Here is a 17,029-nt window from a genome sequence, read left to right as displayed (position 1 = left end):
GGAAAGGGATCATAGACCATCGCTGCCCGCTAAAAATCATATATCTTCATCTCAGAAAATTCAGGAAAATGATTCAAGAATTATTGGGCTGCACCTAGTGGTCGTAGCCGGCTCCCCGTTGCCATGGACTGGCATTGTTTTGAGCTCTGAATGTGGGGGCCATGGCTGACACGCCGACCGGCGCATCGCCATAGTTGCCCGGCCGGGGTGACGCTGACCGGCCGAACTGGTCGTATCCAGGCGGAGAACCCCGTTGGGGAGATCCATTGCTGGGGAAGAGTGGTACCGATGGATCCACAGGAGAGTGAGGCGGCTGGCCATGGGCATTGTTGGTAACGTTCAAGTTGTTGTTGTGGTGGCCAAAGCTGGCACCGTTGCCGCTCGAAATGGAGGCAGAGTCGTCGTCGAAGGGGTTCGATTGGTAATGTCCGGCCTTGACGTCGCCGCGGGCAGTTGCGCCCAAAGCATCCAACTCGGTGGTGAGCTGAGTCTGGGATTTGATGAACGAGCCACGATCATCACGCATGGGCTGGTAACGGGTATCGGGGTCCTTCGACACAACGGCATATACGGACGCAATCAGGACCAGAACGAGCAGGACGAGAGCGAAGGCTGCGTTATACACGAAGAAGACGACACCCATGACACCGATCATCATGCCGGGAGGGTTGAAGATGTCTGAGAAGACCAGGAGGAAGATAGCGTTGAGGAAGTTGACAGAGGCAATGGAGATGTTGTAAATGTTGGTCTTCTTGTCCATCCATGGACGCAGAACGCAGGCGGCAATCAGCATGGCTGCCTCCAAGATGACCAGGGCGACAGTCTGGACAACCGGAGCAGGCTGGCTGAGACCGATGAACATAGACTTGACGAGAATGTAGCCCAGGTAGGGAACAACGAAGTAGTATGCGGTGGCCCGGTACTGCACATAGAGGAAGCCCCACTTGTTGAGAGCCGAGGGATCGGAGTACAGGATATAGGCCGGGTTTTTGTGCATAGTTGTCGAGCGCTTAGCGAGGCGAATGACCTTTTGGGCAGCCCAACCCAATGCAATGAGCAAGGATAGAAGCATAACTACAGCCAAAACAACTTCGGCTGCTGAGTCTCGCTGGGTGAACTCCCAGAGGCAGAGTACACACATCTGAGGGAACCCGATCAAAGTTAAGCGGAATAGAATTCCGCGGGTGACAACTTTCCAGCCGTGACGGAAGTCCTGGAATTTGTCACTCTTCATCTTGCCGTGCTTGGCTAGCAACTCGCAAATTCCCTTGAAAGAGGCGACAATGATGATGACGACACAGACAAAGACCACGAAGAAGATGAGACCGGTCAAAAAGATGTTAGTCTCCTCAATATTAGCGCGGAAACCAACACGATCAATACCGCGTACGATCAAGAGCTTCTGGCTGGAGTTGGATCGCTTCGTAATGAAGCTCAGTGCTCGCGAGTCAAGCGCGCGCTTCATCATGTTGATCGCGGGATCAACGAGGTCACGCTTGCGGCGGCGCAACACCTCCACAGAGGTATCGCCGAGCTGAGAGAGAACGGTTGAAGGCGTACCTCCAGTCGCACGCTGATACCAGGTACAGATGGTCTGCAAAAATCCAATGTGAATGATGCCCATACTCCACTGGAAATTCTGGGTCCACGACTCCACAATTGGAGGCATATGAACTGAAGTCATACCAATCATGGCCTGAGACTGCATGAAACCGAACAGGGAGAGCGCGTTCGCCGCAACGTGAGCAGCAGTGTTAGAGTGGCCCAGACCAGAGGTAATAGCGGATGCTGCGAGACCAAGACCGGAAATGATAGCGGTTGTCCACGCGACACCCAGTTGGTAGACGGTCTTATTGTTAGAAAGATTGGCTTCCACACATGCAATCGTCTCGAGCGTATCCTTCTTCTTGATCACAATCTTGACAGTCGCATCGAGATCGGGAACCGTATAGGCGATACCAGGAATATTAGCGGCCGTGTCCGAGGGGAGAGGAAGCGAAACGGGGCCCAGATCGATGGGACCGGGTGCCATGGGGCACATGCCCATGCCGGAGATATCGCACGGGTCGAGTGTGCTCGAGTAGGCTTGATAGCCGTAAGCAGTTAGGGTCATGTCTGCGATGACCTTGCCGGAAATGTAAGATACACCATCGAAACCAATTGTGAGGGTGTTGTTATTAGGGTAGAAAACGACGTTAAAGTAGGTGGCCGTGAAATTACTAGACTCCATACACACGTTCAGCGCATTGGACTCCAGGAGCTTTATTGCCGACACCATCGGCGCCAAAAAGGCGACGAAGAAGGTAAGCAGCGCTAACGACCTCATTCTGGCGATATGCGAATCAGGTCGGTTGGAGAGGAAAATCTCTAGTCAAGCGGATAGATGATGGAGGGAAAGAGTATGACGGCGATTGTTAGAGCGGTACTCCCGAATACCACGTTAGCAACCGCCGGATGCGGAAGAGTCCTAGAGGCCGAGTTGGTGAATAGAGTGGAACTATTCGAATTCCACAGGTCGCGCGAGATGTGACAATAGATGCTACCTTTCGAAGGCGAGCAATATCGAGAATGCGATGAATGGGTCGGTTTATTGACGGCCCTTTACAGCTTCATCGGGTCCCCGAGTTGAACAAGGGGTTTGATATAGTAGCTGTTGAGTGAAAGGAGAGTAGGTGGACGAGAATCCGAATGGCGACGAAGCAAATTGCTACCAGAGTAGAAGCTAGGGCGTAAGAAGCGAAAGTGAAGGTTCAGGCAAAGGCGAATAGAAGTCGTGAAAGATGAACGAGTTGGGGGGGAAAGGAGAGAGATCGTAGTTGGGAAGAGCGAGCGAAACGGCAACACACACAGTATGGGCCAAGGAGTACCGAAGTACAAGATTGAGAAGATTGTGAAAAAAGATCCCTTGAGCAGGGTTGTACAGAGAAGAAGGGGTTCAAAGATGGGGGGAGAATTGTAGCGTTTTGCCTCTCTTGTCTCAGGGACGGGCGGGTCCAGGTGGAATGTGGATTGGTATTGTATCTGTATGGTAATCTGGCCGTCCAGGGACCCTAGCGGGGATGCCCAGGCCCAATAGTTGAACATTACGAGCGTTTCCAGCCCGTTTCCCTGACCACGGGTCCCTTGGTCCCCTTTCCAGGTCTACTAAGCCTGAAGAGGGGAATTCTATATTCAGGCACCGGTGCACAATTGGAGGTGTGCTCATTATTGTCGTTCTTCATTCCTTGCCCATTATTTGCCCTGGTTTTCCTAGGTGCCTGTCTATCTAACCCTCGGGGGTTTGTTTACTTGAAGGGAGCTGGTCCATAGAATTAGAGTACGATGCACGCGCGGCCTCGAGAGTGGTTCTGGGGCCCGAAAGCGGTTGATGGATCGTGGGCGGATTCTAGCGGGTCCTCAATGGACTGTGTACAGACCATCTTAGGTCATCTAAACCCAAGGGGAACTGTGGAGCGCGTCAAATCATCTGCAGATGGTTGGTGTCTTTCTTGCCCTTGGTGGATCTCTGCTGCATATCGTTACCCTCAGAGCCCTTTGTACCGTTCCCGGGGGTCTTTGCATGGGTCCTCTACCTACAGCAGAGGACTTGGCCTCAGGTACGAATCTCGTCTGCCTGATGGCACTGATGAGGCCAATTCCTTGGACCCCCTGAATGGAGCAAGGGGGTACACAAAAAACAGACTTCGACTCATGCATTCCATCGTAACAAATCTACATGTCTGAACAATCAAAACCTCTGTTTAAGTCTGCGTGGGTACAAGCCGGGTGATAAAACCACCATTGAGACCAGCCTGTCCCAAGATCAGCCAAATCAGATTCACGATTCAAATTAATTCGATAATCAACCCTGGGTGATCTACGAGCGGTCGCAATCAGAGTATTGGGGCTTCGGCGCCTGCACAGCCCCGGGAACGCGGGTACCCTTTGCCTCCCCTCCCATCATTCTGCAAACGTAGACATCATCTACAGTACACATGTTCGGTGCCAGACTTCGGGCGCTAAGCGCTCACCTTGGAAGTCTCCACGTGTGCTCTAGAACAATGGGCATGCTGACCAGGTCCGATGACTTTGACCCGAGCAACCTCCTGATCAGCGGGGAATGTAGTAATCCAGCACTTGAAGATCGGCATATCTCATGGTTGTAAGCCGTCCAGTTCCAACTCTACAGCACGTCATTCCTCGAAGAACATGTGCGACCTGCAAAGCTGAAGCTGATGCTAATGCTAATGCGCGCCTCACGGGGCTGTCGCCGCTCCTCTGAGCCATGGGTCGATACTCACGGGCCTCCTAGTCGCCCACTATTTTTGGATCCGGGTTTCAAAGGGCGCCAATTGTGTGCTCCTCATGGCCCGTCGATTACCCTATTCCCCCCCCTCAACGTCCCTTCTGATTCGCTTTGGCTCTACTTGTCATGAAACTTTTGTCCTCCACTCGTCTTTGTAGTCGCTTTACAATATTCGTTGTGGGTGATTATAGCCGCGTATTTCATGCATCTTCCAAGGACAAATCATCTGAGGGGGGGTGGTCTGTCGCCCAGGTGGATTGCGATCGGGCTGACTACATGTCACAACTAGGCTCTCGTGGCAGCAATTGTTGTAACACTAATCTGACAAGTCGCTCTCGTAGGAAACACAGCCACCTACCGGGTGACAGCCAAGAGCCATTGCTTGAGCCGAGCGCTTGGCGTGAGACACGCTACAACTGCGCCGTCCGACGCTATCGCGTAGTGAATTAGATACCCGCTTCTGGAGCTGGCCAAGGGCGCGGCGTCAGGCGCATCTGCCTAGCGTATTCGTATAGGCTCAGGCATTTCTGCACCTGGACTTGTACACGGCTTTTATCCTCATCTCAAAGTAGTATATTCCTTGGCGCCGTCGGTTCACGGAGAAGTGGGGCGGTACAATTTATCTCAAACGAAGTTGGCGGCACGATGGTTGATGCTTCATGAACGCGTCCGGCCGTATGATGCTGGAAATGCTCCATGGGGAGTCTCAATTAGGCCCAATCCATCCAAGGTTGATGCCCAAATAGCAAGGCACCAAGATGTCCTATCAACACGTGATGCGGAGATTCTGCCTAATCTTACCGACTAGAAAAAAAAAGTAGCAGAATGGTTTTCCGCGATAGTCTCCTCGAAGATCAAAACATACCAGTCCACCCAGACTAATCAATCCGTTTTTTCGGAACTCTTTTTGAATTCTTGTCTGCTCCGCACAGACTTTAGTGCGCTTATCTGGCAAGATGGCCGGCCCTGTGGACACCGCGAAGGACATCACGAAGAAGCGCAAGAGAAAGCACGGTTCCAAGTCCGCCGATAATGAAGAAGCCCCCAAGCCTGTGAAGGCCCAGGCTAGCCCCGAGGTGGCCTCGAAAAAGGCCGCTGCGCCCTCCAAGCCCGCATCGGACAAGTCGACGAAGAAGCGCAAAGTGAGCCATTCGCCCAGTGACGACGAGGAGAGCGCCAACGAGGTCGAAGAGGAGAACGAGGACAGCGAGGAGGATGATAACGAGGAAGTCGGGGATGCTATTGATGCTAAGGTGGAGGATGCTTCAGATCTGCCAGTCGTGGGCGATGTTCGCCTTCCCCAGATGGAGGGTGAGAAGCAAAAGTTCTCCGAGTTGAACCTCTCCGAGAAGACTATGAAGGGTATTCAAGATATGGGCTTTGAGACCATGACCGAAATTCAGCAGCGTACCATTCCCGCACTACTTGCTGGACGTGACGTCTTGGGTGCTGCGAAGACCGGTTCCGGCAAGACTTTGTCCTTCTTGATTCCTGCCATTGAGATGCTGAGCGCACTGCGTTTCAAGCCGAGAAACGGTACTGGTGTGCTCGTTGTCTCTCCGACCCGTGAATTGGCGCTGCAGATTTTCGGTGTTGCCCGCGAACTCATGGCCCACCACTCCCAAACTTACGGTATTGTTATTGGAGGTGCCAACCGCCGCGCCGAGGCCGACAAGCTGGCCAAGGGCGTCAATCTGTTGATCGCCACTCCCGGTCGTCTGCTTGATCATCTCCAGAATACCCAGGGCTTCGTCTTCAAGAACTTGAAGACTCTGATCATCGACGAGGCCGACCGTATTCTTGAAGTCGGTTTCGAAGACGAGATGCGCCAGATCGTGAAGATTCTACCCAAGGAGGAGCGTCAGACTATGCTTTTCTCTGCTACACAAACCACCAAGGTTGAGGATTTGGCCCGCATTTCCTGCGCCCTGGCCCGCTCTACATCAATGTCGACCACAGCAAGGAGCACAGCACAGTCGAGGGTCTGGAGCAAGGTTACGTTGTCTGTGAGGCCGACAAGCGTTTCTTGCTTTTGTTCTCTTTCCTCAAGCGCAACCTGAAGAAGAAGATTATTGTCTTCTTTTCCAGCTGTAACTGCGTCAAGTACCACGCAGAGCTCCTTAACTATATCGACCTCCCCGTTTTGGAATTGCACGGCAAGCAAAAGCAGCAAAAGCGCACCAACACCTTCTTCGAGTTCTGTAATGCCAGCCAGGGTACCCTGATTTGTACCGACGTTGCTGCCCGTGGCCTCGATATCCCGGCCGTCGACTGGATTATCCAGTTCGATCCCCCGGATGACCCCCGTGACTACATTCACCGCGTCGGTCGTACCGCCCGTGGTTCCAACGGCAAGGGCCGCAGTTTGATGTTCCTGCAGCCTTCAGAGGTCGGCTTCTTGAAGCACCTCAAGGAGGCCCGTGTCCCCGTGGTTGAGTTCGAGTTCCCCAACTCGAAGATTGTGAACGTCCAGTCTCAGCTGGAGAAGCTCATCGGACAAAATTACTATCTGAACAAGGTCAGTCTCTCCCCACACCACACCACCTGAATACCCTGCTAATATCCAGTTCTAGTCCGCGAAGGATGGATACCGATCATACCTGCAGGCTTATGCCTCCCACTCTCTCCGCTCCGTGTTCGACGTCAACAAGCTGGACCTTGTCAAGGTGGCCAAGGGCTTCGGATTCTCCGCCCCGCCGCGAATCGACATCCAGCTGGGTGCCAGCTTGAGCCGTGACAAGAAGCAGGAGCAGCAGGGACGGCGGACATACGGCAGTCAGCCCAGGAACGGCAAGGGACTGAAGTTCAAGCGCAAGCACGATGATTAGTGTATGAACGGAATGTGGCACAAAAAATACTGTAACCGGTCGTCTGCATCTTCATTATCGGCATGGAGTTTACTAGTGTAGATATATCTATTTCAATTTCAATGATTTGTTTCTAGATGGGGGTCCTCTGTGTAATTTACCCACAAATGCTTCAGATCACGGGTCTGGGCCCGGTGGTGGGGGGAGGGGTGGGAGAGTATCGGCTGGCCGCATTGCATGAATCGGAAGCGATGTACTGAGCTTTTCCCTATTGCAGATTGCGGAATGCGCTGGGAATGCTCCAAAGTTTGTGCCATGTGGGAAAGAAAAGGTTTCCACGTGGAGCTTCATGAAACGAGCCCTGGCAAGGCAGCCTTCGCATGAGGATGACAATGACAATGACAATGAAAATGCGGCTCTACCTGTCCGTTGCCCGCCATGCTGTCTACCGTTAATGGATGTGGCTTGGGCCTTTTCGCGCAGGGTCATTACGGCTGATTGGGCTCAGTCGATTGACACCTGTCAAATTTGAAGCTTCGCTAACTAGTGCAGTTTGCATCGATGAGCCACGAAAGTCCCGGTTCCAGCACTCGGCGATATACATTGTAACCTTCAGGTTCTATATATTGAGGTTCAGTCCAATCCACTAGAGACCACGCGTGCCCTGCCGAAGTTAGAATCGGAGGATGGGAAGAACAAAGACCTCCTTGAAGGCAAGCTTAGTGCGAGCGTATTTGTCTACCATTGACGGGCGCGAGAAATGAGCTCTAGCTGAGCATCTGTAGGCGCAGGCCGGACAGAAATCTTCCATGACATGCAGCAGGCCCTGGCCCATGGCGTGCATCGATGAATCGAAAATCTGAGTCCCCGATCAAACGTGAGTGATCCTTCGATGTGACTGTAGAACTGGAAAATGTGATGAAGATGATGAGTTGGCAGCTGCTGGGGCCAATCACTCGGGCTCCTGAGCAGGGTCGTCGGGTCGTCTGGGCGACCAGTCAAGTTGAACCGGTTCTGCGCCTCGGCCAACGGATGCACTGATGCACTGATGCACTGATGCACTGATGCACTGATGCACTGATTCCTGGATCCACGGAGGGCCGCAGCTGGTCCGTGTCCCTGTGTGACGAGGGGGGGCATTAGGTATTCATGGTATTCACAGGTGATGGGGAAGAAGAGAGAACATGGGAGTGGAAGAGAAGAGGTGTGAAGGATTAGATGACCAGCCTCCTCCAAACCAGAACCGGGGAAACCAAAAAGACGATCCGGGATCCGCAGGGCAAACCCACGGTTCCCGTTTGTTGATGTTCACCTTTAAAAAGATTCCAGCCATCTTCTTTTATTTTGGATTACGGGGGTTCCTGGGTTCTGGGTTTAATACCACTGCCTTTTCATCCCTCGCATAGACTTCTCTTCTCTTCCTTTCCCCCCTTCAACCTCATCCCCATCCACTTTTCTCCAATCGGGGGGGATCTGCGGAGGCTCGCCCGTAGCAACCAGCTCACTGTTCTTCACCGTTGCTTTCTCCCCTCCACCGTTAAGGTCTCTGCGCTGGTACGCTGAATCCTCCTAATATCATCTTCAACTCCATTTTGAGTTGCCTCCCATTCCTCCATTCCTCCGTTCCTCCATTCCTCCAATCCTCTCTCCCATCGATCTTTCCCAGCTTCTCCTCCTTCCTCCCCCACTATCCTAGTGTCAAACCCCGATAGCACGGAGCACAGTCACCACTTTTCCCCTCGTCTCCGGCAAAGCCAATCGTTCTCGATTACAGGAGTATGCGATTGTCGGATTGAGCCAGGCAGCCTGTCTCCACCATGGGTCTCGATACTCGCAGACCACTCCTTCCTGCCCCCACAGAATCCATCATCGATAGCCCAGGCGACAGCGCAACACCCACAGATCTGGCCACTGACCTTTCTCGCCGCACAGACAAAACGTCGTACTCGATCCCGGACGACGGCAGCCCTATCACTGTCGCCACCCGGCACCATCGGGATCGCGACGAAAAGGCAGCGCGATCACATCGCGATTCCCAGACTTCGCTTCTCATCGAGTACTTCGAGGGCGGGAAAGGCCCTGGCGGCGTGGTATCAAGACCTAGTGTGCGAGTCCGAGTGACACCCTCCGGTGCCAGGAGGAAGGACCGCGACCTGATCCAAATCACCGAGTCCGGCAGTAGTCGCAAGCCGGCTTACACCCGACGTATCTCCCTGGGCTCGCCATCCAAACATAAACAACTGACCGAGTCTGTGCTGGAGGATCAGAGCGCAAGTGACGACAACTCAGCTGAAGAGAGTCCGCAGTCATCACGGCGCCTACCCGTCGAAATAGAGTTGATGAATCGCGGCCAAGGCAGCGAGCTGTCAACAGTCTCGCGCGACACAAGATACATGCCTCCACCATCGGACATTTCGTCCATGCCAGCCGACAGCATGATCGATGCGCTATCGTCGGCCGGTCCTCGCCGAAAGCGAAGCCAAAGTCTCGAGCGTGGTTCGCCCCGCGAAGAGAAACAAAAAGGTCATTTGAAGGCTCCCACCCGCCAACGAAGTCGCAGTTTGAGTACCGAGCGCATCGCTCATCGTGTGGCAGAGAAACTCAACGAGTCACCCAAGGAGACCCATGGCAATAGACACAAAAGCAAAAGCCACACCAAAAGCGTCGGCAAAGATTATCTCGAAGCTGAGCCGAAGTCATCTCGACGACGGCGCCATGAAAAGGCTGAAGAGTACATCACCAGCCCGGAATCGAGTCTCTTGAGCTCAGCAGTCTCTTCAAATCGCAAGTCTGGTGATCAGTATTCTATCCGTTCTGGCGCCTCCAAATCTTCTATCAACAATCCCAAGTTATTGGAAACGGTAGAAGATGCCATCCGACGACTGATTCTGCCGGAATTGAAGGAGCTCAAGAAGGACCAAAAAGTCATGTCCAACACGTCGAAATTCGAACGGGACATGACCACCTCTTACTCGTCCGCCAGCTCTCGAGATGAACTGGGCCGTCGTCTTTCCAAGCACGCGAGTGCCCCGGATGTCATGAAGCCCATGGTTGTCTTGAACAAAGACAGCAAAGAAGAAGGTATCATTCTTTCTGGTGAGCCAGGACCACGGTCCAAGGAGCGCAAGTCAAGCAAAAGCAGTGAAACTTCCGACGCCGCCTGGGTCAAATGGGGTCGACCTGAGCTCAGCGAGCAAGACAAAATTCGCAGACAGAAGAGCAAAGGTCTTCGTGATGCGCAAGCTGCCGGCCGAGTAGGCTCGGCGCTGACCCAAGCAGCACTCAAGCACCATGACTCCAATTCCAGCCTGGACAAGATCGAACGCCACGAACGCAGAGCGAGTGGCTCCCGTAAGAGTGTTGACAGCTTCAAAAACAATGAAACGGAGCTCGCGTTCAAGAAACACAATATACCGCTCATGCCCATGCACAGTGCGATGGACTCGGAGATGACCAGAACCTCGTTACTTTCTGAGCGCACGGAGAGTCCTACCCCTCGCAACCAGGCCTTCCATGGAGAAGTCTCCCGCGGGTCGCCGAAACAGCTCGTCTCTCCCACCGCTCGTACCCCGACTCGAACCCCCTTGGACTCGCGATACGAGCTGGGCATGCGTCATGGAAATCAATCGCATCACAACCTCTCCATGCACAGCACCTCAGATCGTGACCTGCGTGGCAAGAGCCAGTCCCCAGGGGCAGGCTCTGGAGACTGGGCCATTGCCGCTGCTGCTGCGGCCAACCTGCTTGACGCAACTCAGCCGGCGCATCAAGCCTCGGACGTCGAACAGTACGGCCGGACCCTGAGCCCTATACAGAGCGTTGCAAGCGGACATACCGAGACACAAAGTGATCACTATGAAACTGAATACCACCACCCTGAAGGCAAGCGAGAACCGGAACCTCGTCTCTCAATTGACTCCCTGTCCTCAGCACCCAGCACTAATCTTGCACGGTCTACCCGCAATGGACCCAGCCCTAGCAGTCAGGACGAAGCTTTCCTAGGAGAGGGGGGTCCAGACCTCGGTTATGAACAATCACGCCGTGTTTCGGCCGAAGAAAACCTCTATGGTCACGACAAAGAGTCCAAGATTTCGGGCGATGGTGATGACAGTGATGTTGACTTTATGGACCGGATCAAGGAGGGTCAGCATGTCACTGGTGGTGGGGTGGCCGCCAACCCCCAAATTGTTCATCCTGTGGGCATTGAATCGGCAGTGGCCTCGTTGATGGATCCATCTGTTCTTGAGTCCCAGACTTCGAGCAACCGGTCCCAAATCGAAATCGCCGAGCGAGCCGTCACTCGCAGCCCCGAAAAGCGCGGAAGTCCCTTGAAGCAAGTTCAAGATGCTTCCAGCCACGATGAGACCTCCTTCCTCGTCGCATGGGGGTAACATCTCCCCGCAGAGTATCACACAATCTGTTGACGATCTGGAGGAAGCGGGTATGATCGCTGGCGCCGCTCGTGGGCTTCATAGCCCTCACGTCGACGACGATGCTCGCAGCCAGGAGTCGGAGTCGGAAATCAACACCAACCCGTCCATCATCCAGGGCCCGATTGGTGGTGTTCAAGGAAACCAGGATCACTGGGGTTATGACCCGAGATCACCGCCTGCCGAGATGCTGTATTATGACCAGTCTGGTGGCACAAAGGAAATGCCTCACAATGGACAGCGTGGTCTTGACGCCGAGTACCACGAAACTGCCAGGAACATCTTTGGTGGCGATGACTACTATCCCGATCAGCAGACTCAGCAGCTTTTCGGTATCCCTCCCGGGGCCAAGGATGAAGGGTATGTGTCTGCTGCTAACCCCATGTCCCCAAGTATCGGTACTCCCAAGCAAGGTAGCCGTGGTCTAGCTGGTGCGGATGCTGCTGGTGTAGGTGTTTTTGATAGCCCCGACGCCGATGATCCGTTCACCTCTGGACACCGCCGGGATCTCAGCGGCTACTCTCATGGCATTGGGTCTCCGCTCTACGACAGTGCCACTGGACGAGGCATCGAAAGTATCCAGTCCAAGGACATCGTCGCTCTGATGGATCATCTGACTGTGCGTGACGCTCAGCGAAATGCCAGAGATACTGAACTCTTGGTCACTTTAGTCCGAAGTGCAGCTGAGATGCGGACTTCCTTCGAAGCCATGAAGAAGTTCATTGCCCAACAGGACGAAATGCTCCTTGATACTACCGAAAAAGAACATGACCGGACTTTGAAGGCTCTCGGCGGCCCCCGACCATTGCCTAGCAGCTACTCTCGTGCCCATCAGCTGAACGCAGAGGATGAGGAACAACAGGCCAAGCGCAAGAATATTTTCAAGCGTGCACTCAAGGGTCTGAGCTTGAAGTCCGGCAATGATCTTACCAAGATCGAGAGCATGCTGGAGCAGTTACTTGAAGAGGTTGAGGCCCTGCGTGAAGGGCAGGACATTCCAAGCCTTCGTCCCGGCACTCGCCGTGCAAGCACTGATCCTACTGGCATCAACACCGATGACCATCGCGGTGCGCCTTTGGGTGGCCACTCTCCTTACCGGTCAAGCCCCCAGCCGCCCAACACGGATCCGCGCGTCAGCACTGTGCCCGAGGAGGATGAAGATGACGAGCACGATCTCGAGATCGACGAGGATGATCCTTATGTGACAGCACACCTGCCCATGCAAGAGCCTCTTCGCCACGAGCGCTCTGGGTCCCTGCCTCTTGCCACTCCTCCTCGCAAGCCGGTTGCCTCGGGAGCACGAAGCACCGATACCACACCGAAAGCTTCTGACAAAACTGAGAAGGCTCGCAAGCACAAATCGAGCAGCTCTTCTATCTTCCCTAAGATCTCCCGCTGGTCCAAGACTACCGCATCTTCCATGGGTGACAACATCCGCAACAGCATCCAGCCTGCTCGCAAGGAGCGTCCACACTCCGAAGTCTCGCGCTCTGGATCGGATGTCGCCCAGGACGTCTACCAGGGTGACTACTACGACCCTCAGGGCGATGATCGTATTCGGTCCACATACACTCTCGGCGAGGATGATCAAGAGAACCGGCCGCCGTCCCCATTGGTTCCTTCTCAAGTGTCGGAGAAGCCCAAGTTCGAGGCAAACCGACGCAGTCTCGACCTACAGCACCCTCAGCCTCGCCAAGGTCCCACTGGGCGCTTTCAGAACCACCTGGAATCGCAGGCGCAGAACTACATGGGCCCAGAGTCGCCTTCCTCAGACCACTGGGGCTCAAACCCTAGCCTGCCTGCCATCAACCCCAATCAGCAACGCTTCAGCGGTAATAGCCGCCTGTCTCCCATCTCCGATGCAGGCTACTCAGAGACCAGCTCCCGCCAAGCTGGCCCACCCCGGCCTCCCAAGGTTAAAGACGAGGGCCCATTGATCCCCGGGCGACCCCCAAAGGTCCCCGAGGAAGAAGAGCCGCCTTACAACGACCGGGTCGTTTCACGGGTACGTACTCCATCATCAACCGTGCCCGTTTCTCAAGCTAATATCCCAATCAAGAGCTCTGCCATCCGCTCCCCTCCAACGCGCAAGCCCACGGGCCCACGCCCCCTCACCTCCAGCGGTGCTTATAGCCCCAGCAACATCAAACGAACCCGCTACAGAGGCAGTCCGATGCAGATCGACTATGATGACGAATAATAAGTCCTACCGCATTGTGATACCCCAAACCCACGGGTTGTACTTGTGTCTAGCGTTTCGATTCGTTCTTCCTTTTTTGTTTTCGTTTTCCCTGCATTTTCTTGTGTCTTGACGAAGTGTGTGGCGTCCGCGCCCTTTTACGACAGTGATGATTATGCATTACACCGGATGTCTATCATCTATCTTCTATTATCCCTCCCATCTATGAGCAATGAGCGCAAAAATGATCTAGTTTTTCTTCTTTTCTATTCAAGAAAGATCTTTACTTCGCACAAGGGGGCTCACATCTTGTGCTTTCAGTGTTAATAGGCATTCGGGTGGGAGTGGCTGTTATGTGTGAATTATCTACTCAATCCTGGTTGCATCTTTTTTTTTTGCATGCTCGATATGATACCGATGGCTAAATGTAGATAGTGCACTGTAGTGACAATATTCGCTCCTCCCAAAGGCTTTCTCTCCAAAGCTTCCGAGTTATTTGTAGTGCCGACTAGAAAAACACTGCTTTTCCCTCTCCAACTCAATACATTGTGCTGGTAACTGTTCGATATCTTGGCCGGTTAGTCTATCTCGCTTTAAATCTGCGAGTTTAGTCTCCAGGCGACCAGAAGCACCACCCCGAGCTTAGTAGACTCCATTCGCTAGCACATGTCAAGTCAAGCTTGTAAGGAAAGTCCATTGTGAACACTCAGAGAAAATACAGAGTGTCCTTGGCCCTTTCCCTTCCGATCAAAGAGTGAGACATAGACTGTAAGTATACACCCAATACCAAACACCACCCAGCGTAGGATTTGAACACGGGAACTCCAGAAAGAATAAAAACGCAATACACGACATGAACCCGGAACATCATACTCTTAACCATCACTCCAACCAGCTAATAATCCGAGAAAGGTCGCACAGAAGTAGTTCCTCTCTCCCGAAAGTTCAATGCAGCCGTCGCAAGATTACTGTACTCCAATCCATCACTGACAGGGAACTTGCCAGGATAACTCTCTGTAGACCTCGACTTTGCCCGCTTGCTCATTCGCAGCATCAACAAGTTACTTGAATGATCCGTCTCTGTCGGGCACGAATGCACACTCGCCTCGCGCGCGCCATCAAACGATGCCACAGGTGATTTTTCGCGTGGGACTGGGATGACAGGCACAGTGATTGAAGCTGGTTCTGTCTGCTGATGAGTCTGGGTGACTTGTTGAGACTGGTGAATTTCGACGACAGAGATGCGTTGTTTGCTGGTGGTGTATTTTTTGACTGTGTCATGGACCGGGGAGTCTTTGACGTAGCGGTCTGGCGTCACGAGCACAGGGAGGTGGGAGTCATGGTGAACTATACCGGTTCGCTCGATGGAGTTCGCCGGGTAGCATCGTGATAGGGCTGGCAGGGCATTTCTGGCTTGGGAAAGTGATGTGGGATCGTAGACATATCGTGGAACAGATGGGGCACGGTGGGCCGAGTCCTCATGTATGTGGAGTCCGCTTGAGGCTGGCGGCGAGCGGTATAATGATGTAGGAACGATGCCGAGGATGATGTTCACGGTAAGTTTCTCTGCCTTTTCGATAGCGCGTCGTAGAGGTGGAAACTCCTGGCTTGAATTGGAGAATGGTTGGAGGATCCGGGAGAGGGTGTAGAGGAGTTGTAAGTATATCAGGGCTGTGATGAGGGCGAGACTTGTGCAAAGACCTATAGGAAGGTTGGCGTGGGAGTGAGAGCTTCGTCGGGAGGATATTGGTGGCATTGGAATGGTTTGGAACTGTATTGAGTGGTGCAGTGAATCAATGAATGTGTATGAGGGAAAAAGAAATGGGAGGAATCGAGTCATGGTGAAACTAGAAAAGAAAGGTCAACTTGGGAAGTTGGAAGGTGCAAATGGAAGGTGCAGTCGTTATAGAATTACTCTTCAGATCGACGACTCAACTATACTCCCCAAGTGGGGCTCTATCGTCTATCTCCAAGTTCCCGACTCCCCCTCCGCACCTCTTTTCTCTCACTCTCACTCATGACTCGTCTTGCTGCACACATCACCCGCTCATCTATCATGTCTGTTGCAGAATGCAAGCATCTCCGTCCGCGACGATTCGCGCCTCTCGATCCGACGCGGGCGTCGGATGCGCCAGTGTTGAAGGGCATCGTCTTCGACGTAGATGGGACCCTGTGGTAAGCTACCATCCTCAAGGAGGTTTTATCATTATTATCATAAAATCTTCATGCTATCAGTTCTCATATTCTGTATCACTCTTTTCTGCACCGAGGACATAAAATCACGTCAATATGGGCAGTACCGGTATACGTGACTCCAACCCGGGAAACTCGTTCAGCTTCAAATTATACGTTTCCACTCCTCCACTAACATCATTCAGCTTACCGCAACACCACATGTTCTCAGAAATGAGGTAATAACTCCATCAATACATAAAATACTATCTCCTATCCCAACCTAACAAATGTCAGAGAGGCACTCGGCATTGACCGCTCAATTGACATCCTCCACCATATCCGCGATCTCCCAACAGCGGAGGACAGAGCTGCCGCTGTTGCCAAAGTGCAAGCCGTGGAGCAAAAGGCCATGCTAGACCAGCAGCCACAGCCCGGGTTGACCCGACTTATGGACTACCTGAAGTCGCGCAGTCTGCGCCGCGGTCTCTGTACACGAAATTTCGAGTACGCAATATCCCTTGATTCGATACTCTTCAGTAATCTCACCCATCAGCAGTGCACCCGTGCAATATCTCATTCAGAACCACATGCCAAGCCATGTATTCTTGCCCATCATCACGCGGGATACGCCGAATGTCATTCCGAAGCCCGATCCGGCGGGTATCTTGCATATTGCGCGGGAATGGGGGTTGACGAATCGCGCAGAAAATTTAATCATGGTGGGACATTTCCTTTCTCTCATATGAGGAGATAAATGACGTTGACTCATGTGTTTGATAGGTTGGGGATAGCATTGATGATATGACATCCGGCCATATGGCCGGCGCAGCAACAGTCTTGCTTCTCAATGAACGTAACAGGCATCTCCAAGAGCATGCCCACACCGATCTTTGCATCAACCAGCTAGATGAGTTGGTTGATATCCTTGAAAAGGGATTCGTCGGTACCCGGGAGTCATAGTAATCATGTGATGAATCTCTGGGCAATTCAGCTTGTTGGACTGCACATTCTCCTATATGAAAAGTCACATCATGAGCCGGCTTCACGGTAGCAATTCCAGTACAATGCAATATTCTAGAGAATAGAAAATACAGATATTTACAAGACAGTATAGGATCAATGTACATATGCATTAGGTTCGTGATGTTCTCAT

General features: G+C 53.0%; 5 protein-coding genes across 5 annotated transcripts; 3 read left to right on the top strand and 2 right to left on the bottom strand.

Annotated features, from left to right (window-relative positions):
* Positions 1-94: 94 nt before the first annotated feature.
* On the bottom strand, positions 95-2,326 carry N7477_009962 (transient receptor potential ion channel family protein; the record flags this gene model as incomplete). Its single annotated transcript, XM_056971623.1, has 1 exon — positions 95-2,326. One exon carries the CDS (start codon positions 2,324-2,326, stop codon positions 95-97), a length of 2,232 nt encoding a protein of 743 aa, XP_056818602.1.
* A 2,915-nt stretch (positions 2,327-5,241) lies between these two features.
* Positions 5,242-7,113, top strand: has1 (ATP-dependent RNA helicase HAS1; the record flags this gene model as incomplete). The annotated part of the gene is given in 3 exon segments (XM_056971622.1): positions 5,242-6,233; positions 6,245-6,803; positions 6,859-7,113. The coding sequence occupies 3 exon segments, from the start codon at positions 5,242-5,244 to the stop codon at positions 7,111-7,113; spliced, it is 1,806 nt and encodes a 601-aa protein (XP_056818601.1).
* A 1,796-nt stretch (positions 7,114-8,909) lies between these two features.
* Positions 8,910-13,722, top strand: N7477_009960 (uncharacterized protein; the record flags this gene model as incomplete). The annotated part of the gene is given in 2 exon segments (XM_056971621.1): positions 8,910-11,479; positions 11,499-13,722. The coding sequence occupies 2 exon segments, from the start codon at positions 8,910-8,912 to the stop codon at positions 13,720-13,722; spliced, it is 4,794 nt and encodes a 1,597-aa protein (XP_056818600.1).
* An 874-nt stretch (positions 13,723-14,596) lies between these two features.
* On the bottom strand, positions 14,597-15,457 carry N7477_009959 (uncharacterized protein; the record flags this gene model as incomplete). Its single annotated transcript, XM_056971620.1, has 1 exon — positions 14,597-15,457. One exon carries the CDS (start codon positions 15,455-15,457, stop codon positions 14,597-14,599), a length of 861 nt encoding a protein of 286 aa, XP_056818599.1.
* A 261-nt stretch (positions 15,458-15,718) lies between these two features.
* Positions 15,719-16,836, top strand: N7477_009958 (putative haloacid dehalogenase-like hydrolase; the record flags this gene model as incomplete). The annotated part of the gene is made up of 5 exons (XM_056971619.1): positions 15,719-15,876; positions 16,080-16,112; positions 16,171-16,380; positions 16,433-16,595; positions 16,657-16,836. The coding sequence occupies 5 exons, from the start codon at positions 15,719-15,721 to the stop codon at positions 16,834-16,836; spliced, it is 744 nt and encodes a 247-aa protein (XP_056818598.1).
* Between the last annotated feature and the right edge of the window lie 193 nt (positions 16,837-17,029).

This window comes from Penicillium maclennaniae (genome assembly GCF_028827695.1).
Source record: "Penicillium maclennaniae strain IBT 15551 chromosome Unknown utg000008l:1.0-3552695.0:1.0-3555053.0, whole genome shotgun sequence".
Taxonomy (NCBI): domain Eukaryota; kingdom Fungi; phylum Ascomycota; class Eurotiomycetes; order Eurotiales; family Aspergillaceae; genus Penicillium; species Penicillium maclennaniae.
The sequence above is the reverse complement of the archived record's forward strand: the minus strand, read 5'-3'. Positions and strand labels throughout refer to the sequence as shown.